The following is a 24,274-nucleotide window of genomic DNA, read 5'->3' on the forward strand; positions in this document are numbered from 1 at the left end:
TTTCCCTTTATTTAAAGATTTAAAGGATGATAAAGAATACCGAGAAATCTTATATTTTTTGCTCTTTGTAATTCTTCATTCAACTGCGGTTGAAACGGTGAACTGTGAATCTCTGTCAAGTTTGAATTTGATAACTAGCAGAAAAATCTGACAAAGGCCCACCTGTTTGTTTGGTATTCACTATTTTGGGTCATAGATGATGACTTTGCTTTTTTGGTTGTCCTACTTTGTTCTACTGATATATTTTCCACCTTTATTACCGATATAGATGGAAATAGAAATAGATAGACTACAAAAGAAAGAAAGGAGTAACCCATTTGGTACTGAACTCCATCTTATTTAACTCCTAAACTGATCAATTAGGAAAGCTACTTAGGTGACCCATATGTTCTGTACTTCTGTTAATGATTTTCTAATGCCAATCCTATGGCAAAAGTCCTACAGGCACAACAAGTAACCAGGGGGGGGGGGCTTTTGCCACGTGTCTTTTGTGGAGTGGTAGAAAGTCCTACAGGCTTCAACCTATGGATGCAGTTTTCTGACCCAGCATTTGAATGAATATTTTTTTATTTGATGCATAAAAGTTAAAAGAAAAACAAACAGGAAGTACATTTGAATGAATATATTCGACACCGTGCGAATTGAGAGGAGACCATTAATTGAATCTTGACCCATGTAAGAAAAAGCTTAATTTGGCCCGGTAGAAGAGAGAATTTCATGGTGAAAATTGGAAATCAAAGAGTAGAGGTATTGCCATTTCAACCACGTGGAAATGGAAAGTTGATATGAACTGTTCAGAGTCCAGAGCGTGGATCAGATAAAGACACGAAGTACATTCTTGTGGGGTCTAGTTAGAGACCTAAGAGGTATGGACGACAGTCGGCAGTGTTCCTCCACCTTTAACCTTTAGCTTACACTTTGATTGCTCTAGTGTACCCTATTCTGTTCAGCTACTCTATTGTGGAGTCCTTGTAACCAGATACAGATTCATCTGTACTAGACCCAATGTCGGCCACCATTCCAGCGGTAAGAAATGCCAAAATTGACGTAGAGCTCAGACTAACCCAAAAAGAAGAGAAAACGGTTGACAAGAAAGCACTGGTTAGAAAGTTATGTTGTGTTGTATATGCAACCGTCTAGTGAGGGTGTAATGTGTATTCTTCTGGCAAATCCCAATTCCATTTTACAAACGAAAATGGAGTAATGGACTATTTGGGCAGGCTGATCTAATCCATTGACAAAGTCTTTAACTCCTCACATATCTTGACGGTTCACAAATAGGCATAAACAACCTTCATATTATTATCTTATAAGCAATTGGTTTTCAGAATTACATTGCAGCAGATATGATCTGAAGAAATTAAAACCAATCTGTTTTAGTATTTTTACTTGGTTCATATTTGTCTTTCAACACAGAGAATCATAGAAAGAAACATGAAGAGCTGCTACTACTCATAATCATGAGATGAGAGCAAAAGGAGAGACCCAACAGAAAAGAAGAATATGCGTAGACTCGGTATCAAGCAAACTTCAATAGACCATCTGGTGCAAGCCATGTGCAAAAAGTAATATAAAAGCAATTAGCTCTGCAATTCTCAAGCCTAAGCCTATCCCCTTTCTCCACCCTTCACTTTTTGATCATCTTTGTGATTTAAATGGCCACAGTCCAGCTCTAAAGCTCTGCAAACCCTGCAAAACCTCTGACTTAGTTCTATCTAACATGTGGGGCTTTTCTTTTTCCTACTTAATCTATATTAATCAGTTATTGCTTTACTGAGCACTGTGGAGTGTGGGAATGTAGTAAACCAATTGTTTTCAACTTTTCTTTATTTACTCCTTTTTCATTTATAAATAATCAATACTTTATGATGGTTTTTGGCTATAATTATAGACGCCCCATTTGAGAATTCTGCTCCGCGGTTGCCGACGTGAAATGGGTCTCACTGGGGAGCTCGTCAGGAGTGTTTTCTCTAAGACTACTCGGTCTGTGAGTGAGCACGTTAGCAATGTGCGCCACAGCCACTTTTACTGTAGTTTGTTCGCTTTCGTGAGATTAGTCTGGTTTGGATTCTGATAGTCGAATTGTTTCTCTTGTTTGTTTTGTTCGTTCTCTCTCTTTCTCTTGTTTCCGTTTTCTGAGATTTAAGTGGTTAATTTTTCACGTTTTATTGTTTTCCAAATTCAGTTGGAGTGATCGTTTTTTTGGGATTTCTCTTTTTGTATTGCCGACTATGTCGCACTCTGGTTTCTCGAGAAGCTTACCGTCAGTTTTCTGGTTCTGAATTTGATCAAATCAGGGAAGGAGTAATGGGGTGGATAGGAGAAGATGGAGCTCTGTTAGATCCTATCTATGTGGGGACGAATTTAACTCGGTCCTCGCTGAGGAAGATTCAGCTTCTATCAAGAGTTCAGAGGCCACTGTAACACAACCTGTAGCAGAGGATTTGAAGGAAGAAGTAGAAACTCAGAGTGGAGTGAAGGAAGAACAGATACTCGATGAAAAGCAGAATTCATCTACTAAACTTTTGAGCGAAGAGGATGCAGCAATTTTCATCCAGTCGGCATTCCGACGCTTTCTGGTTGATTCATGCTCTGTCATAAATACCTTAAATACTTCTTCTCTGACTTCTCTTTTAAAATTTTGGTAGATTTAATTTCCGACCGAAAAGAAAGTGATATCTTTCAAAAATTAAAGTATAGAATTTTTACACAAAATCCCCACAAAAACATTGTGAGGTTGGAGGATTCCTACATTTAAAACTTAATGAGCATTGCAGTTTGAGTTCTCCAATTTTAACAGTGGGACACTCAAACAGTCAAACTCCATCTCTAGTTTTCTCAGTGGAGCTCAGAGGAAAAATTCAAGGATTCAATAGAAAGTTGTCGAAAAAAGAAAACCTTTGTTAAGGAGGTTTTTATTATTTTCATGCTTAAAGCATCTTCTTTCAAGTTTATAGGCTTAAAGCATTTTGATTTTCATATGGTTTTTCTTGAAATGCATGGAATTCAGGCTAGGCGTCGAGATAGAGGAACAAAGCAGATGGATGAGACAGAGGCTGTCCAAGGCACAAAAAGTCCAAGTAAGGAGTCTGTTGGTACATCAATTGAAGTTCAAACAGGAAACTCTGTTGAAGTTCTCTCAGTTCGGGAGGATAGAACTGCTGTTCAACACCAAGTGCAGCAGAAATCCCGGACTCAGATCTCCAAGGCGAAGGTAAATAGGCCATAACTTCAGCACTAGATTTCAGTCACCCTGAGAAACTCAGCACATGTCTAATTAGTAGAGATCAGAATATCCGACCAACAAGGTGTTATGACATGCAGTCTTGCAGGGATACCAAGGAACATAGATCTAGATATTGACAATTAATTTATTCAATCAAGAAGAAATGGTATTTCATTCCATGATATAGCCAGCTGCTTGCTTAGTGCAGTGGTTTCTCATGACAATGATCTTCCAATGTTGAATCCATGTTATTCTTTGACGGATTTCAGGAAGAAATCAAGGTGGTTGACCTTGTCTCATACCGGCTCAAGATATTCAAGGTTTTAACAGTTCTGTGTGGTGCCACTCAGGCTCTGACGTACTACCTCTTCTCTGATTTGGCTAAATTGCTCTTGTCAATAGAAATTAACAAACTGGATAACAAGGATTATAAGATAATTCATTCAAACATATATATAAAGCATTTACCCAAATCTTTGATTATTTGAGTTTATTCCACTCATAGCCCAACTTGAAACACAGGCGACTCAGATGAGATGCCAACTTGGGTGGATTAATTTAACCATTAGTTTTACAGCTATTCAACTCAAAACATATCTAGTAGCCCATGAGTTCTGCAGGAAGATTGGGATGACAGCACAGTGAGCAGCAACATATCAAAGCTGAGGATCCAAAACAGACAAGAAGCACATACCAGACGTGAAAGAGCTCTAGCTTATGCTTTCTCTCAACAGGTATAGATGTAATATTTGCCCAAAATGAGTACAGTTAAGGTGATCTGATATCCTGAAACAATTCAGTTCTTCCCTTATCTGTTGATAGCTACGGATTTGTTCAAAGAAAAAGACAGCCCGATCTGATACCGGAGAAACCAACATGGGTTGGAACTGGCTAGAGCGTTGGATGGCAACTCGCCAGACAGATGGTTCCTTCGTTGAAGATCGTATGAGCAGGCGCCTAGAACCCATTAACAATGATCAAAGATCAGTTCTTATTAAGAAAAATTTTGATATAGGAGAAGAGAAGGAAAGCTGTGGATCTAATGAAGTACCGGACGGAATTGATAGTCCTACTCTGTCTGCAGAAGACAGATACAAACTTGTTAAGAACAGGCTGAAGGCCACCAGAAGCGTGTCACGAAGGAAAACTGTTCCAAGCTACCAATACCCATCACACCTGACCAAGGTCGACCCTCTCTCATTCACTCATTGTTGTTCTTCTCTAGTATAATTAAATACTTTAGGGAGTTATAGTTTTGGTTCTCTTTTATTTAGCATTAACAAGGCATTTGGTTGCCACATAGAAATAGAACCATTTCATCTTAGTTTTCTCCTGGGAACCTGAGTGGTGAAGGTTCCATTCCATCTTCTAAAATGGACCCAATATCAGAAAATGAAAATTAGAGATGAGACCAGTTCTTGAAATACTAAAATTACTTTATTTTCATTTTTGTTAACATCCCAGTAATAAAACTACTCTCATTTAAACAAAAAATATAGTGTTCATATATTAAAATCCTAAGATGATTTCATTATTTTCTCCGATAAGCATCAAGGATCATTCATCATGTTCCCAGAAACCCCATAATTGTAGAATTTGATTATTTCCTTAGGAAAACTTAAAACAGAGTTGATGATAAACCTCATGACTAGGGAATTATTATGACCCAACTGAAATGGACTTGTATAATCCTACTGACAATGGCATTTTTTTGAGCCTTGCTTGTCCAAGTTTCTTTATAGGGCTAAGGTTAAAACCATTTATGTTGATGCACAAGTTGGCTTGTTCAGTTTCCAATCTTTGGTTGTCTGATTTACCACATGTATACTCTTTCCACCTTGCTACAGGTGAGCAAGAAAGAAAGTTCTAGGGAAGCTGAGAAAGATAAGAAACAGAAGCAGACACAGCCACGAAGTGTGGGAGAAATGAAGCACAAAGAAACTTCATCTCAGGCAAAATCTGTTCCACCGACGAGTGGCTCCAAGTGGGGCCATTGAATCTCAATGTGAACATGGGTTTATCGTTTCTGCTTATAAGGTCCTCCATACGAATTGGCTTTCACATGTGCTATGTCCATCTCCCCATATCGTTAGTGTTTCCATGGAGTCAGTCACTAGTAATCTATTTCAATTTCAGCCGACACCACGAGCGAAGCAATTATATTAGCTTATGAATTTCTAAGTGCAGATTTCTTAGATCCCACACAACCCGAAGACTCTCGGAAAGGTGCATCTATTGCCAGTGGGTACTAAAACTTTCCCCATCCACCCAACCTGTTCACATCTCCAAATTGGAGAAGAAAATGAAAAATGAAAAATAATGAAACTTATTTGATTTTGATCCAAGACTTAAAATATATCAACGTATCAGTGTATATTATATTATATCTATACTTGTCGGTGCCAAATATTAGGATTTAGGAGGAAAAAACTATGATTTGGTCAATGAAATAGCCGGGTTTTATTTTATTTTTTTTGTTAATACCTATGAAATAGCCAGTTGATAACACAAGAGCTATCATTAATGAATTTGAGCGTAATGAACTAAAAAAGGAAATATGGACGAAAATAAGCAAGATGAGGAAAGGAACAGGAGAGAAACGATCAATCAAGGAAAAAAAACATGAGAGAAACGATCAATCAAGGAAAAAAAACATGAGAGAAACGATCAATCAAGGAAAAAAAACATGAGAGAAATGGGTTAACAGAGAATACACACAGGAACAATATCAGAATAGATATGGATGAGAGAGGTTAATCAATGTAACGATCACAACTTATTATTTATGTATTATTTGCAAATACAGTAATATGAAACTATTCAGTATTAGTTGTGCATCATTTTGGGATACAATCAATATAATCTTTGGTAGAAATAAATACAACAAATTTTAATCGCAACATTTGCATCCTTTTGGGCGTCAGAGCGCAGTTGGCCAAGTAGATAAAACAAATACCTGTACATAAACTTTGAACTTTGAAGCATATACCAATCACTGATCATGTTCCCACAGGAGTGCTCCATGGTATTTCTCTTCTTCATACAAGAAACCAGCAACCAGCTTTCCAGTGATCAAAATATCACTGAAACTTAAATATTTTTCCATTCAAAACAGATGAATTTGGATCAAATGGGCTTGATTTATCCATCAGTATCAAGATATTAAACCAAAGCAAGGATCTCCACTATTAAGTTTCCTATTTGTTTTGCCCTCATAAAAAATGCTTCTCAGTCTGCAGGACTGTTCTAGTATCAGTTTGTAGGTAGATGGGTGTTCCCATGCTACAAGCGAGAATTGGTCACCATAGTCTTCCATTTTTTCAACAAGTAACTGCCATATCAATGCTCCTGCTCCAGCTTGCCTCCTCTTTGCTGACTCGTATATTTTATCATACACTATCTTCAATAAAAAGTCCCTATCATATGTACCTTGTTCCTTGGCATGCAAAGAAGATCCAACCTCTGTAAAAAGAACTGGCTTCTTCAGCACATATTCACTATCATTCACATGGTAATCCACCCACTTTGAAAGATAATTTGCTTTCTCTTTCAAATCAGCATCTGGAATCCTGCAAGAGATGCACAACTGTGAGATATCACTGAAATCAGAGCCGAGGAAAGAAGGAGAAAAATGAGCATTTGCTAAAGATACATGACAAAAATATGAAACTAAGGTCCAGAGTTCTCAATGGAACCCTATGTTACTACCAACTTGCTGGTCCTGACTGCTTCACTGATGTCTCTAGAGAGAGATACAATCCCAAAACCATCCACTACACACCTCTAGGTCTAGGGATCAATATGTTAACCTGTTCCTCTGATCCTTGACATCAATTCCCTTATCTAACATTTAGCCCTACTTGAAGGTAAAGATCCTTTGGTTACTCTGACATTTGGTCTAAACCCCATTAAAAATACCTCTCTCAATAAAAAAGATAAGATCAACAAGTTGGTTGTACAACCCTGTGGTTGGGTTAATTGCAGACATAGACCTCAGTTTCAAACTACAAAATAAGCAATTTTTGCTGACCAGCTATCTGGGTAAGCATGAACCGATGCGAAATCAATATTCTCAATTGCTGAGTTCTGTATAAAATCTGATCCAAATGAGGATGCCCAATCCCCAGGATTTGCTCCAGATCTTTCAGTTGTTTCTGGTCCATAGAAGCCTTCTAATCCAACAGTCAGAAGATGTTTCTGGTCCAAGCTCTTGATAAATGCAGCCATATCTATAATCCAACTCTGTTCCCCAGAGAAAATGCATGAGAAACAGAAACAGACAAAAATAAATAAAGTAGATCTATTATCTTACAATGCCTGATATGCATTAGAGACCAGAACCAAAGAAAGATGAAAAATGATGAAATGTCAGATATATATTTAGGTATAAAGAGGAAGTTCACTGAAGGGCATGCTAGTGCATGTGGATTATAATGCATGGACAAAATCAACCATTTCCACAACATAGGACAATCATCCACATCAGATGGCTTATCTTCTTCATTTTCTCAGTGAACAGAAATTATATGACAAACAGTAGGAACTAGGAAATAGATTATTAGATTGCATGGTTATATTTGTCCAAGTGGACTGATCCAACATAGATCTTCCATGGACAAGGTAATATATCTTAACTATCAAAAATATTTTGGTATTTCCTACATGAATATGCCATGTGTACACAACGAGAACCCTAAGATATAGGCAACATAACTTCTCACCTGGAGAACAGGAGCAGATGAACTAGATGTGCAGCGAGGCTCATTTATAAGTTCCCATGCAAATATGGCTGGCTCCTCAGAATATCTGACTCCACTTAAGGAGTTCTTTCTTGTAACAATAGCCTGCAATGTTTCAATCAAAAACATGTATAATGGGAGTTGGTACCTTATCAAGTTTCTTTATTGAGCTACTCCAATACCTGATAAAGTTACTAAAAGTTTGATTTGATGGATATGATTGTTTATATAGTGGGATTAAGAGATGATTTTAGTGTTCCTCACAATTTCCTTGTAGTTTTCTTGAATTTTTACCTCATTTAACTTGCTACTTTGAAATATAACAAGTACACAAATAGGATGAACATGTTCCTTAGCAATCATGATCTACATAAAGCCATAGATGTTATGCCAGAGCACATTCAGTGGAATAGAGATCAACAGTTTTATGATTCTTATGACTCTCACTTCAGACAACTCCAATCTGCTAATACTTGCCATGCAATAAAGTGAACTACTCAATCATTTGCTGAACCATTGAGAAGACGGTGCAGAATTGGATGTCTAGGATTATTAAATTAACATTTCAGCAATAGACCACAAAGAAGGTGCAATTGAATTGTTTGTGCTAATAACAATGCTTCCTTTCCTTCTGGAATGTTTTATCACATCAAAGTAGCAAGCGCAGCATAGAGATCAGCTATGAAGAAGCAGATTATTTTATCTTCTTACATGGACTGAGATCTTTAATGAATTTGGATAACACTGTAGTAGTTGAGGGATCAGAACCCAAGCATATAGTAGAGAAATGTATCCAAATAGGGAACATAGATATTATTGCATACAACAAAAGTTCATGAACTTATGAATATCTCATTTATTGAGTGGTAAGATTAGAGACTGATGAGGTGGATAAATAACTGCAAAATCAAGGATAGGAAGGGCTGTTATGTCAATGCTATTGTACTCTGATTTTGTTTGTTCATTCATCATTTTTTCAGTTTTTGACTCATCCTCTTGGCTAACATCAATATCCATCCCCCTTTCAACAACTTTCCCATTTCCACACTCACGGTTTGTATAAGCAAACCTTACACCAGAATAGTTTACAAGAACAAGATGGAAGACAAAATGGGAGGCTTGAAGTTTTAATTCAAGATAAATTAGATAAATAATTCAATGGTTGAGTATGGGATTAACAGATTCACAGGTCAGCTAAGGCAGTTGGTAGTGGCAAGGTTCAAAGTATCGATACACCCCTGTGTATCAGCAGAGGCATATTGGTACTTAGATATATGCAGTTTTATATTTTTTTTTAGTTTTTGGGAGGTATTTAGGGCTATTTTTTTATTAAAAAAGATAGGGGGTCCTGAAACACCTGTTTTTCAGAACCCCAAAGATACAATACGATATGCCCAATATGGGGTGTATCGTATCAAAATTTTGAACCTTGGGTAGTGGTGGTGGCGGTGGTAGTGGTGATTGTGATGATGATGATGATGATGATGAATAAATCAGTAATGGAAGGTGAACAGACCGACCTTAACATAATCCTTATAGTAGCCCTTTATAGTTGGGTGTGAAAAAAAAGAATCAGTTGAGGATGAAACATTGAATCCAGCTTCTTTGGCCCACTTTACATACTGAGCCTTCCCACCAAAAGCATTTAGATTATTTACTAGGCTAAGAATCAACCTTATCCGATGCTTCCTTGCCTCAACTATTGCAAAATCCAATCCCTGAAATAAAATAATGTCAGTCAATAAATCAATCACGAATAAGGACCATGAGGAAAGATGAAATCAGCTACTAATTACGGGCAAAACATCACACTGAAAAAATGAAAATGAAGGGTTGCAGTTATGCATGAGGAGAGAGTATATTTGAGGGGTAACGAAAATTTTACATTCTATCAGCATTTCAGCATCCAATGCAATGGGTAAAGTAACTTAGAGATAGGAAATAGGCAAAACTATTTCTGTGTATCTATGGTTTCAACTGGAAACAGGAATAAATTTGTTTCTAAAAAGCACATTATTTTGTTTCTAAAGACACAATATTTTGTTTCTAAAGCACATAAACTGGAAACATTCTAAAAAGCACATTTCAGATAAATTTGTTTCTAAAGACACATTATTTTGGGAACTATTTGTAATTGCTTTTTGATTGACCATGAAACAGGAATGATTTAAGGTGTTTTGGGTCAAAAAAATTGCCAATACCTTTGCTGATGGGTTAGAAAATCAAGGGATGAATAGAGTCTCTATGTTTCGGGCTCAATTGTAATTGGTGTTTTAAGTCTTTTGTATTTGCTGAACTTCTGTGGGAGAGCTATGAGAGCATATCTCTCCCTGGTATTATACTTGGTTTTGCTTTCTAATAAAGTGTATACGTTATTGATAAAAAAATGGAATGACTTAAGGGCTCATAACTTAACAATGGATATCGTACTTAACAGGATTTATGTAGCCAACCATTCAATTGGGACAAGGCTTAGATGATGATGAATCAGGAATGATGACCATCACATTCTTAAAATATGGGCAGGGCCATTACCCAATGTTGGTCCCATCTATTCAGGGTCTTTGGGAGGCAAGGACTGGATATAAACCAAACCTTTCAACATTTTCTTGCAAAAACTGGCTGCTCTCAAACTCGAACCAATACTCCTATTTGTAAGACCAAGATTTTACCATTGAACCAGCAGTGGTTCCTCCATTCTCAAAATATGGGTAAAATAAATAAATATTGTAGGCCCAGATGGTGACCCAAAAATGGCCATTACACAATGCTACTCCCTTCTATCTTAGAGTCTTGGGAAGGAAGGGTGAACTGGATGTGGACCTAACCTTTGTACTTTTTGCATGAAGTGGCTACTCTGATTCAAACTTGTCACCCTGAGATTTTACCATTGTACAAAGCACCAGCCCCTGCCTAGAAAGTGACTGTCTCATTTCAGTACTGGCACTCACATTTCCAATGTGATTATTATAACAAAGGAAATGTCTTATGAATGAAGGAAATTAAACTTATAACCCCTGCTATGAAATTTTATTGGAAAAGATTAAGACATGAAACTAATATTTTAGAAAACCAATTTGGATTCATGCCAAGAAGATCAATTGTGAAACCCATGTTAGAAAATTAATAAAAAAGTTCAAGCAACAAAGGAGGATCTCCACTTGGTATTTTATTTATTTGATGAATACAAGAACAGATACTACACTTGATCTTAGCCAAAAGGCCCAGAAAGGTCTACTGATTTAGAAAAGCACATGATAAGTTCTCCAAAAGTCACCTTATAGGTTTTGAGAAAGAAAGAGGCTTCAACTAGGTATGTTTAAACTCAGGAAGGAAAATTTCCAATGACAACAGGTTTACACCAAAAGTCAATTCTTCATCCTTATCTTTTTGCACTAGTTTTTTTTTATCAATATCTTTTTGCACTAGTTATGCTTGAGCTAATTAGAAATTTACAGGAGGAGGTCCCATAGTGTATTTGTTTGCTGATGATATATTATTGACTGAGACTAAAGATGGATTCAACACAAAGCTATGATAGGAAGATGCTTTAGAATGAAAAGGTTTTAATAAAAATAATAGAAACAGTGAAGCTGCAATTAAGGATGATGATCAGGAGATACCCCAAAGTAGTCATTTCTAGACATTGCATTAATCACCATTCATCCATAATGGTGAACTTGAATAGGGATGTTGCTCATAGAATTAATGTAAGGTGGTTGAAATGGAGAGGTATATTTAACATCCTATGCAATTGGTGTACAATAATGAGACTAAAAGGAAAATTTTATAAGATGACTATAATATGTTATATGGACCATCAACAAGCATGTACAAAAAATGAAAATAGTTGAGATGAGAATGCTAAGATGGATGAATGACAAGACTAAAAATCATATAATTAGAAACAAGTGTGTTATAGAGAACTTAGAAGTAGCTCCAATTGGTGACAAAATGATAGAAAATCAGTTAAGATGCTTCAGTCATGTGCATGGATGGCCAATGACTACACTAACAAGGAGCGGTTTGGTGCAAGTAGAAGGCTATAAGAGAGCAAGGGGAAGACCAAAGAAAATGTGAGAATAAGTGATAAGAAATAATGTAGGGACTCGTAATTTGACAGAAAACATGGTTCTTGATAGAACAGAAATGGTAGGACATGATTCATATAATCAACCCCAAATAATTGGGAATAAGGATACACTAAATTGGATTGAATATTTTATGCCAAGACCAAGAGGAGACTACAAGGTACCAAGGTTGGGGGCACTAAGTAGTCTATTGATTCCATATTATCAACATAACAAATAAGGTGTTATAATTTAAATAGGCTCCACAACATTACATAATAACCCCTCCCTGTTAGTTTGTATACTGAAACTCTTAACATGCAAAACCATGTCTAAAATGCAACCATTAACTATTTGAATGACAAGCTTAAGCTGGCTAATTGATAGAGTAAGTTGATCATCTGATTAAAAGCTCAAACTTGGACAACTAAATGAACGTGACTGAATGGTTGGAATCGTTGGATGGAGAATAAGAACTAAGGTTGTCAAATTGGTGAAGCAATTTAATTACATGAACCATAAGTGTTCAAACTCCGAATTATATCTACTCTTACGCTTGTGGAAATCTAGTTTGCCCACTGATAAGCAATAGTTAGCGGGAAAACACAAGAAAAAGAAAAAATAAATGAAATTCCATTTAAAATTCAATAAATTGGAAACTATCTACAATTTACGAAGTAGCTTTTCTGTAATCGGTTTGAATTGAAGCAATTCAATCTCTTTTTGATATTGTAATAGATCGAGCTCAAGCTCGTAAATGTGCTGATCATAATTAGCACAACATGGTGTCTGCTATTTGTCCCAAAAAATAAAGAGCATTACAATTAACAGAAAAAAACCCAGAAGTTTCTCTTAGTTTTTACTATCAAAATTAAATCATATTGTTTGAGAGGTATGAACTAACCCGAAAGACCTTCTCATTGAAGTTCCCAGGTGATATCTGAAGAGAATTATGACCATCTCCATCGTTAAAGGCCCAAGTCCTACAAACAGTCATCCCCATCTCAGCTCCTCTCTTGAGCATCTTGGACACCCTGTGCCTGGAATTACTCCACACACTCTCTTCCATCAACCAGTACGAATTCCACCCGTTGACGTACAGAGTTGATTGTTCGCCATTTTGGTCGATGACAACGAATCGGGTGGAATTGGTGCCTACGAAGCTCATCCTGGGTTGCCATAGAACAGGAAATGTAACTCTGTCGCCGAAATTCATGTAAAGAAGAGCAGCTATAGATAGAAGACCCAAAAAGGGATAAAGTCCCCTCTCTCTCCACATCGGTTCCATCTCTTGCGCAAATTCAGGCAACCATTGCTCCTGGTACCAGGCCTGCCAAAATTCCCTCTTGATTTTGCTTCATGAAGTATTTCTCTCTCTCTCTCTCTCTCTCTCTCTCTCTTTCTCTCGCGCTTCCGTGAGACGTCGCCTTCTGATACCGGTCATGAATCCCTCCAACACCAATCCAACGGTTAAGAAAGAACATCTTACCTGAGGGTACCCTCGTTGAACCGGGAAGACTTGTTATGACTTATGATTATAGTTGACTTTCACCGACTACTTTGTAGGACCTTAATTGAAGTCTATAAACTGAACGATTCTAGCGAAAACCTCCCCTGTATTTTGATCCTAACAAAAACCTCTGATGACGTTTAAAACAATTGCAAAAACCTCCCTTCCGTTAGTTTTGCTGTAATACAGTGACATTGAAATTACAAAAATACCCTAAGACATTATCCTAATGCACAATGTGAAATTCACACACTTGACGCGCCAGCGCCAAACAGAGAGTGGCGACAAGAGCGTTGCATCTTAACTCTGTACCAATAGACGTTAATGTGAACAATGCCGAAGAAAGACTTACAGGTGCTTGTGTTTGGCAAGGTGAGAGTAGTTTAGATTAGACCTGGCATTTGGGTTGGGTGGATCGGGTTTGGATTGGGTCAAGACACTTTGGGTTGATTTTAGGTCGAGTTGAATTTTGAGTTGGATCGGCAAATGTTAGCCTCTAACTTTAAATATTTTAGTTAGGATTAGACCCACGGGTCAATTTGGATCATTCAAAAAATAACTGAAATTTTAAAAATAAAGAAAAAATATAAAAAAATGCTAAAATTAAAAGAATTAATCTTAAAATTTCAAAAATAAAATAAAAAAAATTGAGTGTTTAATAATTCAAAGAGTAAACAATAAAGAATAAATACTAAATATATAGTAAAGACAAAAGAGTGAAAATTTCTAACAATGTATAGATAATCCAAATTAGACCTAACAATCAGGTTAGCGGGTTGACCCATGACCCAACTCAACTCAACTTAATTTTTATTTGAGTCAGGTCATTCTCAAATTTAAATAACTAAATATGAGACCATAACCCTATTTTTCGGGTTGGATCAACTTTCTCCATGTCTAATTTAGATGGAGAAATAACGAAAAAGGAATTATCATGATTTGGCAAGGCAATATGATTGAAGAAGGTTGTAGCAATACTACAACCGATGCCATAGTCGTGGATTCATTGCTAGATGAAACGTTTGGATTCAGGAATTTCAGCGAATAAGCCTTTTGGTATGAATTATCAACGAATAACCAACCACTTATCCCAAGGCCCTAGATTTTAATTGAAATCGTTATACTGATTCTGGTTGTGTTTGGTATCATTTCTATTCGGGTCATGGCTGAGCTGGTATTAAGAGACACGTGTCTGCCCAATCATCGTCCGGTCACCTCGGCCACGTTAGCACAACCCGGTCAACTCCGAGGTATAAACCGACTCCGCGGCCCCAACCGTGCTACGCTATTACCATGCTTTTTAAAAATGAACTGGTCAGGGGTCTGGTTACCAGTTTGAATGGTCCGACCGTTCGACCCGAACGACCGGCTCGTTCTGATAAAAAATAAAAAAAAATTAAATTGGAAAACGGTCAAAACCGTTCGAACGGTTCAAACGGTTAACCAGCCGGTTCAGCGGTTTGCTGACCAAAATCAACGGTTTTAGGGGAAAAAACGGTTTTGGAGGAAAACAGAACCAGTCAAGTGACCAGTTCCTGGTTTTTCCGATCCGACCGTCCGGTTCGGTCTGGTTTTGAAAACAGTGGCTATTACTGTGGCCCCCCATCTTATCCTCCCAGCCACGTCAGCTGCACGTCATGTGGGTAAGCACAACTACGGATAAGAAGAGGAGGGAGGACAACTCCGTCGGGGAATAGGACTCTATCCCAAGGACCTCGGCAGTTAACCTCATCCCGGCAACCCCAGAAGCCCAGTCTGACCAGGACACGAACCTTTGGCTATAAAGAGGCATTCCCCACTCAAGGTAAGGGATTCCAATTTTCTAGCACCCATACTGTTACTCTGCTAGGACCAGTACCCTTATTGCTCGGTCCGACCATCCACTATCCTCTACTGATTTTAGCGTCAGAGTGCCTACCCAGGGATAACTCCTCGGGCCTCTGACTTCCCTTTCTTGATCACATCTTTTAAAGCGTGGCCTCGTCCTTCCACCTTGGCACCGCCCTATTGGCAAGGATTATCTGACTGCCTTCCTAGGTTTGGGCACCACCTTGGATCGAGCAACATTAGATTGGCACCGTCTGTGGGAAACGCACAAAAAGCCTTTCCCAAAATCTTTCCTTCCTCACCGCGCAATCAAGAAAGTGATCAAGATGCCCAAGAACCAGTTCGAACAATCAACATGCCGATCCCCATCTCGGGAGTCTCAGCATCGCAGCCCTCCACACCAAGAAATCCCGCAGCTTCCAAACGCGGTTGATCCTATGCAGTTCCAAGCAATGCAAGAGAAAGTCAATAAGATCTTCGAGATAATGTAGGCACTAGGATCTACGACACCACCCAGCTAGGTCATCCCCCCTCACGCCCTGATGCGTACAAAGGACAATCCTCGCCCCGAGGACCCCAAAATGCGACAGCCGGACAAGAGGGGAGCGCAGTCCGACCATGAGAAGCAAGATGCAGCAAGGAAGTCCACCTCCACAGCTTGCTCTCGCGAGCCCGACAACCGTAGTAGGACACATCAAACTACGCGGATCCCCGCTAAAGAGAGGCTTGGCAAGCGGACGCCACCTGGTGTGGTCTCCGTTGCTGAGTCCAGCTCAGTGAAAGACCGCTCCGCGTGGCCCAAGAAAGAGAGAGTCGCACGTACCGCAGTTCTGGACAATAGGGACGTCGAGATCTGGGAGCTCTGACAACGCTGAGAGAAGTTGGAGCGCAGCCAAGTCCAGAGAAGCACGACCCTACCTGTAGATCAACCCACACAGCCAACTGCACCAACTTCCAAGGAACCATCGTTCACCCATGAGATTGTGGACAAGGTTCCTCCCACGGGTGGCAGGCACCTCAGCTCGACAAGTACGACAAGAATACTGACCCTGTCGACCACATTAAAGCACTAAAGGCTCAACTGATGTTGCATGGATCCTCTGAGGGCCTAATGTGCAAAGCCCTAGTGGCCACCTTCACAGGTCCAACCCTAACTTGGTATTCCTCTCTACCTCCACATTCCATAGCATCGTGGGAGCAACTGGAAACCCAATTCCGCGCACAGTTCATGGCAAGCCAGAAATACTAGAAGACTTCAACCAGCTTTATGCAAGTATGGCAAAGGAAGATAGAATCTCTCAGAGGCTACTTGGCAAGATTCAATAAAGAAGCACTATAGGTTAGAAACATGAACCTATCTGTGGCCATCACCGCTATTCAGCACGGGCTCCGCCCCTTGCCTTTCAACTTCTCCATCTCCAAGAACCCTCCGCATACCCTAGCCGTGCTGATGAGCCATGCCTAGAAGTACATCAATGCGGAAGAAGCACAAGCACAACTATGGGACGAAGAAGAAAGGCCCGACAAGAAGAGGAGAGACACCAAGGAGAGGAAGTCAGAAAGATCAGATCGGGACCATAAGAGGCAAGATTGCCAGCCTGATCACAGACTGCGGACACTGTCGTCGACCTATCAGAATTTCACGCCGTTGAATACATCGCAGTCTGAAGTTCTGATGCAAATCCACAACCGTAATTACGTTCGGTGGCCCGAAAAGATGAAAACACAAGGCAACAACAGGAACCGCGACAAGTATTGCGAATTCCACAGGGACCACGGCCACAACACAGAGAATTGCTTCGACTTCCGCAACCACATCGAGGACCTGATCAGGCACGGGTACCTCAGTGGATTCGTCGACAAAAACGAGAAGCCAACACAGGAAGAACCGCACACAGAGAATGATCGGCCATCGCCCCGAGTTCCTTCTGCCGGCATGATCCATGTGATATCAGGGGGGATCACCACGGGAGGGGAGAGAAGCTCGGGAAGCAAGAAGTACACGCGGTTGTGCGAGATTGACAACCGAGGAGACAAGAAGAAGCGCAACCAGCCAATCACTTTCACCGACGACGACCTCTGAGGGGTTTAGACCCCACACAACGACACCTTGGTGATCACAGTCGAGGTTGCTAACTTCGAGATGTAGTAGATCCTAGTTGATACAGGTAGCTCCGCCGATGTGCTCTTCAAGGATGCATTCAAGAAGCTCGACATTGAAAAAGAGCGTCTCACCCCCGTCAACACTCCCCTGATGGGCTTCTCCGAGGAGTCCCTCTTGCCTAGTGGAAGGATAACCTTCCCCCTCCTGATCAAAGACGATGACATCACTGTGACTACCATGGTAGACTTTATTGTGGTCTGTTGCCCCTCATCCTACAATGCCATCCTCGGCAGGCCGACCCTTAATGCTCTGTAGTCTACTGTCTCCACATTCCACCTCGCCATGAAATTCCCCGCTGAATACAGCATAGGGGTAGCACATGGAGACCAAAGGACTGCGCGGTAGTGCTACTTACTCTCTTGCCGAGGATGGCACCCGGCCGTGGAAACACTAATGGCTGAAGTCTATGATTTGTGGGACAAGGTGAAGATGCAGCGCGGCCAACCTGTTGAAGACCTCATCCAGGTGCCGCTCAATGAAGAAGACCCCGAGAGGACGGTCTAGGTCGGCTCTCTCCTAGATGATTGTCTCTGGGAGGAACTTGTGTAGCTGTAAAGGGATCACGCTGACGTGTTCGCTTGGTCGGCAGAGGATATGTCGGGGATTGACCCCAAAGTCATCACACACCGCCTGAACGCCGACCCTCGCTACCGACCTATCAAGTAGAAGAAGAGAAGCTTCGCTATAAAGTGGTGGAAAATGATTGCTGACGAGGTGCAGAAGTTGCTCAACACCGGCTTCATTTGGGAAGTCAAATATCCCAACTGGTTGGCCAACGTGGTGATGGTGAAGAAGGCCAATGGGAAGTGGAGGATATGCATCGACTTCACCAACCTAAACAAAGCCTGCCCCAAAGACAGTTTTCCTCTGCCGAGGATCAACCAGGTCGTCAATGCAACAGCAGGGCATGAACTCCTGAGTTTCATGGATGCCTTCTCAAGGTACAACCAGATTCGAATGCACCCAGATGACTAGGAGAAAACGGCCTTCATCAGCAACTATGGCCTATACTACTATAGGGTGATGCCCTTCGGCCTCAAGAACGCCAACACCACCTATCAGCAGCTGGTGAATGAGGTATTTAAGGATCGGCTTGGTCGAAATATGGAAGCATATGTCAATGACATGCTCGTGAAAAGCAAGAAGGTTGAGTATGACCTTGCCAACCTAAAGGAAGTCTTCGACACCCTCAAGAAGTATGAGATGAAGCTGAACCCAACCAAATGTGCCTCTGAGGTCGGCTCCGATAAATTCCTGGGGTTCATGGTGACACAAAGGGGGATTGGATTGAAGACAATCCAGAGAAAATACAGGCCATCCTCGACATGCAATCACTCCAAACTCATAAAGAAGTGCAACGCCTCACTGGTAGAATAGCCGCCCTCAGCAAATTCATGTCCAAATTCGTAGACCGGTGCCTGCCCTTCAAAGCCTTCAAGAGACCAAAGGACTTCTAGTGGACCAAGGAATGCGAACAGTCCTTTCAAGAACTGAAACAGTACCTGAGCTCACCGCCTCTCCTCACCAAACCGAGACTAGGGGACGAGTTGTTGCTCTACCTCTTGAATGGGGATGAGGTCGTTAGCTCAATGCTGGTTAAGGAGGAAGACTAGGTATAGAGGCCGATCTACTATACTAGCAAAGTCCTCAGCGGTGTGGAAACCCGGTACTCCAACTTGGAAAAAATGGCCCTAGCACTGGTCACCTCGGCTAGAAAGCTCAAGCCGTACTTCCAGGTCCATAGTATTCAGGTACTCACTGACCAGCCCCTCAAGCAGGTCCTCCAAAGGTCGGAAGCATCTAGCCACCTAATCAAGTGGAGCATAGAGTTGGGTGAGTTCGACATCGATTATGCACCCCAACCCGCGATCAAGGCCCAATCCCAAGCTGATTTCATCGCCGAATGCACCTTCGCCACCAAGTACCCAACCCCGCCGCCACAAGTATGGACTCTACATGTGGACGACTCGTCAAATCAGCAAGGCAGCGGAGCCGGCCTCATCCTCTTCGACCCGGACAACACAGTGTTAGAGCACGCCCTCAAGTTCGAGTTTAAAGCATCTAATAACAAGGCTGAGTATGAGGCCCTGATCGTCGGACTTCACCTCGCCCTAGACCTAGGAGCTCAGATAATTAAAGCCTTCAACGTCTCCCAACTGGTAGTCAACTAGATCCTTGGCCGGTTCGAGATGCGGACGCTCACAATGGCGAGCTATCAACAAAAGGTGCAAGAGCTCATCCAATGGCTTGAGCATTTCAACCTCCAGCAGATTCCTCGAACCGAAAACATACGAGCCGATGCGTTGTCAAAGTTAGCTAGCTCCCCAAAGATCGACCTCAACACAACGGTGCAGTTGGACACGCTGGCCCAACCAAGCATCACACCGACGACTCTCCTCATCCTCCCAGTATAGCACGATCCATCCTAGATGGACCCCATCACACAGTACCTTCAGGAAGGCACACTTCCAAAAGATCGGACAGAAGCAAAGAGGCTCCAATATAGATCAGCCCGATATTGCCTTATCCAGGGTCAACTCTATCGCCGCTCGCATACTCTCCCCTACCTGAAATGTCTCTCTCTAGCCGAGGCAGACTACGTCCTCAGGGAGATCCACAAAGGCATCTGCGGAGACCACCCCGGTGCGCACACCCTGGCACACAAGGCACTCTGGCAAGGTTACTTCTGGTCGACCATGAAGCAAAACGCAGCCTAGCTCGTGCGGAAATGTGATAGTTTTCAGCGACATTCCAACCTCCATCATCAGCCCGCAGACCCCTTGAAGCCGATCACTAACCCGTGGCCATTTGCACAGTGAGGCATGGACATCCTCGGTCCTTTTCCCACTACGATTGCACAAAAAAAGTTTCTCTTAGTGCCAGTGGACTACTTCACCAAATGAGTGGAAGCCGAAGCACTGGCACGCATTATCGCGCACAATGCCTGGAACTTTTTCTGGCAAGGTATTGTTTGCCAGTTTGGTATTCAGAGGGTCCTCATCACAGACAACAAGACGCAATTCACCGATCGAAAATTTGAGACTCTCTACATCGACCTGAGGATTGACTACCGAACCACCACCGCACATCGACCCCAGAGCAATGGGCTGACCGAGGTGACCAACCGGACCTTATTGCATGGCCTGAAAACCCAACTGGACCAGGCCAAGAGAAGGTGGGTCGAAGAGCTGCCGAGCATACTCTAGGCATACAGGACTACTCCGCGGATAGCTACCGGAGAGACGCCCTTTAGCCTGACCTACGGGGCCGAGACCATGGTACATGTGGAAATAGGCTCCCCAACTCTCCGAACCGAGCTTTATGATGAAGACCAGAACAACGAGAACCTCCACGCAGAACTAGACCAGGTAGAAGAAGCCCGGGATCGAGCACATGCCAGGATGGTAGCACAGCAACAGAGGATGGCGAAGTACTACGACTCTAAAGTCCGAAGACGCGAGTTCAAGACAAGTGACCTCGTCCTCCGCAAAGTCATTGTGCCGACGCGAGGAGAAGGCAAGCTCAGACCAAACTGGAAGGGACATACAAAATCACTAGAGTTCTTGGACCTGTCACCTACAGACTCGAAGACCTTGATGGCCGACAAATACTAAGAAGTTGGAACACAGGAAATCTCTAAATGTACTATCAATGATCCGATGTTAATGAGGAGTATCTTATTTGAGCCATATGTTGATTGCCTGGAACACCGTACACACACACACCATACACAACGCGACACTGCACACACACCACACAACACACGTGTAGCTCGGCACACCACACTGACTCGGCTGACCTTCGAATGTCCTGAGCCCACGACGCATAGCTCGGCAGCGTATCACCGACCAAGTAAACTGACTCGGTTGTCTACGGCCCGAGCCTAAAGTGGAGAAAAACACCCCCACCCATCAAGGCCTAAGGGAAATCATTAAACTCCACACACCCATTGACTAATAGTTAGGCTATATCTAGCCGAGCAACGACCAGCCCTCGAAGAGCCAAAAAGCTCCCGAGACCAATAACTATGCGTCCCAAAGACGAGAGCTCGGAACACACTCCAGTCCCACTAATCAAAGACTAAAGATCTCAGCCAACCCCAGACCTCGACCACAACAAGATCGAAGAACGCAACAAAAAAGATAGGGGAGAGAGAGAAGTGCTACACAATTTTGGAACCAAAAAAGTACATTTTTATTAAGTTAGCATCCTCTGTACACAATTCAAAGCTCGGCTTACCGAGTTGTACAAGGACAAAAAGAAACAAAAGTAACCCTACGGCAACTCAATCCTTGGAAGGAGGATCAGCAGCCTCATCTCCCTCCTCGCCATCCTTGTACCCATTGCCCTCCTCATCAACAAGGTTGTCCAAGGCGGGAGGCGTCTCGTCGTCATAAGCATCACAATTCTACACAATCTTGGCCAGTTCGGGACAGTGGTGCAGCGCCCTTCGCCAGAAGGCGTTGAACCCTACCACGTAGGAGCTCGAGGCGAATTGATCCATCTTCTATCGGTATTCTACCGAGCCCTTGTTATTGCGTCACCGCCACTTCGATGACCTCTTGCATTAGACACTCCCTCTCCGCCTTCAGCTTGGTGATCTACTGCTTTAGGCTACGCACAACATTCACCTGCTCGGCTATCTGGGCCTTCAGCTCAGCCACCTCTTCTTCCACCGCGGTTGTCCACTCCCCGGCCGCCCGAAGCTCGGCCAATTGAGCCTTCAGGTTCAAGCACTCGAAGTCCTCTCTCTCGTACAATCCCTGGAGGTCCCAGAGTCGGTCATTCAAAGCAATCGCCGAGCACACATTTTGCGGACAAGGAACGATGTTAGCACGAAAGAACATACTTAAAACAACGAAAGCAAGTACGAATTTACCTGAGTCACAGCCCGAATGAGTGAGAATTCTAGGGCACTACTACCAATGCCCCTGACCTCTCGAGCAATGAATGTTGTCAGTATTCCGCGGAGCAGCTGCTCGGGAACCCTAGGCATCTCAAGGCCATCCTTGCTACGAACCGACCACCGTGGCACATGGATGGTCGAGATGTTGCCCTCGATTTCAGTCTATAGAGGAACGGAAGCCTGGAGAACGTCCTCTAGATCCACCACCACCACCACATGCCCGTCATCATTGCCCCACTACCGAACCTTTTTCTAGCAATGGGACGCCCTCTCAGAAAACCTTGGTGACCACCTTCGGGCGGACCTACGGCTACACACCAGCCCGGTTCTACCTTTGCTGATTCTCCTTCATTTGGTGGACAATCTCCACCTCACTCGCCATCTCCACACCTACACCTTGGAATTGCAACAATAAGCACGATATCAAAAAGAAAAAAAAAGGAAAGAGGATTCGACAAGTAAACTGAGGCGACAAAAAACAGACCGACCACCTTGTGCATCAATCCGACGAGCATCAACATCTCAGAGCATGTGTACGCCACCATGTCTTTCTCACCTATCATGCTCAGGGCCGACCTTTCCTCCCAGGTAACCATAGACCACTTGGGTTGTGGCACCTTCATCCTTAGGAGCTGCAGCACAGCCAGGAAGGGGGGGCCCTCGAGACAATGCACGAAGAAGAAGGTTTCCTTCCAATGCTTCATAGAAGTGGGGACCCCGACCAACACCTTGATGTTCTTCCTGGTTGAGAAGTAATAGTAGCCCTGCTGGTGAAGTTTCAGCTAGAGGAGGTAGCTCACCATATCTAGGGTCAACTTGATGTCGCAGACCACACAATAAGACAAAATGCTGAACAAAAAACTAAAGGAATTCGGCATCAGCTGCACCGGCAACACTCGGTACCATCCAAATACCCCGGCCTCCAAGATGCTCTCGTACACACACACTTTACCCCGGCCGAGCATCTGTTGGCCTCTCACTAGGCTACAGACACCTCATCCTGAATTCCTTGGGGATGTCATACATAGCCCGGATCTGAGCCATGTCCCCAGGGGTCAAAATGCAAGGGGTGGTCCCGAACCGACAACCAGCCTACAAGGGACACTCTACTTCTACTTTAGAATGACCAACCTCGGCAGCCTCAAAGTCCCCGACCTTAAACTCATAATTAGAGCCACTAGAACTTGAAGAGGAACTAGAAGAAGAAGAAGAGAAACGGAAAGATGGGGAAGACATCTTATCGGACTTGAAGCCGTGGAATCAAAACGAAAGCCAAGCAACATTGACAACCCCTTGCCAAGCTATCTAAGCAATTCCTCTCGCAAATGGCAAAGGAGAAATGCCCTTCCACCCCTTCTTATAACCCGTAGGAGTGTGAATCAAAGCTAGATCAACTGTGGAGATCAAGCGTCGCTCTAACGAAGCTCGGGAAGACCAATCGACGTGATTGTCACCGCACGCGCAAGGCCTCAAGAACCGAAGTGACGATCTTGACAAGCAAGGTAAGGACATTGATTACCCCGGTCCACCCTAAAGTGACCAACGCTATGGACATCCGAGGTTTGACCAGGACCGCTGGTCCAATTAGCATCTCGGGTCTCCTCAAGACGCCCGACAACAAACACCGACCAACCTCAGCCGCACTACACCCCAACCGGGCACTCCACTCTTCAACTTCGGAACTGGGGGAGTGGTGTTCGGATTCCGAAATCTCGAACACAAGTTCCTCAGCCAAAGAACGAAGAGCCCTTCCGTAGCGCAGCACCACCGAGCATCAGGGAGGCCCAGACTTTGGAGCTTAACTCAACACCTTGGCGCCTGGCTGAGTTAAA

The 24,274-nt window shown here is 42.5% G+C and overlaps 2 protein-coding genes and 1 pseudogene across 3 annotated transcripts; 1 reads left to right on the plus strand and 2 right to left on the minus strand.

Annotated features, from left to right (window-relative positions):
- Nucleotides 1-1,173: 1,173 nt before the first annotated feature.
- On the plus strand, nucleotides 1,174-5,397 carry LOC104594153 (protein IQ-DOMAIN 33-like). 2 transcript variants are annotated; one of them, XM_088901693.1, is made up of 6 exons: nucleotides 1,174-1,516; nucleotides 2,298-2,579; nucleotides 3,011-3,214; nucleotides 3,847-3,960; nucleotides 4,049-4,411; nucleotides 5,074-5,397. In XM_088901693.1, the coding sequence occupies exons 1-6, from the start codon at nucleotides 1,466-1,468 to the stop codon at nucleotides 5,221-5,223; spliced, it is 1,164 nt and encodes a 387-aa protein (XP_088757819.1). In that variant the 5' UTR covers nucleotides 1,174-1,465; the 3' UTR covers nucleotides 5,224-5,397. The 2 variants fall into 2 exon arrangements, with proteins under 2 accessions (XP_088757819.1, XP_010252628.1); XM_010254326.3 differs by lacking the exon at nucleotides 1,174-1,516 and adding an exon at nucleotides 1,561-2,008.
- A 582-nt stretch (nucleotides 5,398-5,979) lies between these two features.
- On the minus strand, nucleotides 5,980-13,437 carry LOC104594152 (mannan endo-1,4-beta-mannosidase 6-like). The gene is made up of 5 exons (XM_010254325.3): nucleotides 12,940-13,437; nucleotides 9,486-9,683; nucleotides 7,948-8,070; nucleotides 7,257-7,468; nucleotides 5,980-6,795 (listed from the first exon to the last, which is right to left on the minus strand). The coding sequence occupies exons 1-5, from the start codon at nucleotides 13,321-13,323 to the stop codon at nucleotides 6,381-6,383; spliced, it is 1,332 nt and encodes a 443-aa protein (XP_010252627.1). The 5' UTR covers nucleotides 13,324-13,437; the 3' UTR covers nucleotides 5,980-6,380.
- LOC148803370 (U2 spliceosomal RNA) lies at nucleotides 11,084-11,201 on the minus strand (annotated as a pseudogene).
- Nucleotides 13,438-24,274: the final 10,837 nt, after the last annotated feature.

This window comes from Nelumbo nucifera, chromosome 1, assembly GCF_055504915.1.
Source record: "Nelumbo nucifera cultivar China Antique chromosome 1, China Antique-T2T, whole genome shotgun sequence".
In the NCBI taxonomy this organism is placed as follows: Eukaryota; Viridiplantae; Streptophyta; class Magnoliopsida; order Proteales; family Nelumbonaceae; genus Nelumbo; species Nelumbo nucifera.

Excerpts from the sequence above, each read along its gene's own strand:
- LOC104594152 (XM_010254325.3), bottom strand. The coding sequence starts at position 13,323 with ATGGAACCGATGTGGAGAGAGAGGGGACTTTATCCCTTTTTGGGTCTT. Across the intron at positions 9,684-12,939 it reads TCAATGAGAAGGTCTTTCGG|GGATTGGATTTTGCAATAGT; the intron begins GTTAGTTCATAC and ends ATTTTATTTCAG. Across the intron at positions 6,796-7,256 it reads CATGCTTACCCAGATAGCTG|GATTCCAGATGCTGATTTGA; the intron begins GTCAGCAAAAAT and ends CATCTCTTGCAG.
- LOC104594153 (XM_010254326.3), top strand. The coding sequence starts at position 1,934 with ATGGGTCTCACTGGGGAGCTCGTCAGGAGTGTTTTCTCTAAGACTACT. Across the intron at positions 2,580-3,010 it reads CGGCATTCCGACGCTTTCTG|GCTAGGCGTCGAGATAGAGG; the intron begins GTTGATTCATGC and ends CATGGAATTCAG. Across the intron at positions 3,961-4,048 it reads CTTATGCTTTCTCTCAACAG|CTACGGATTTGTTCAAAGAA; the intron begins GTATAGATGTAA and ends ATCTGTTGATAG.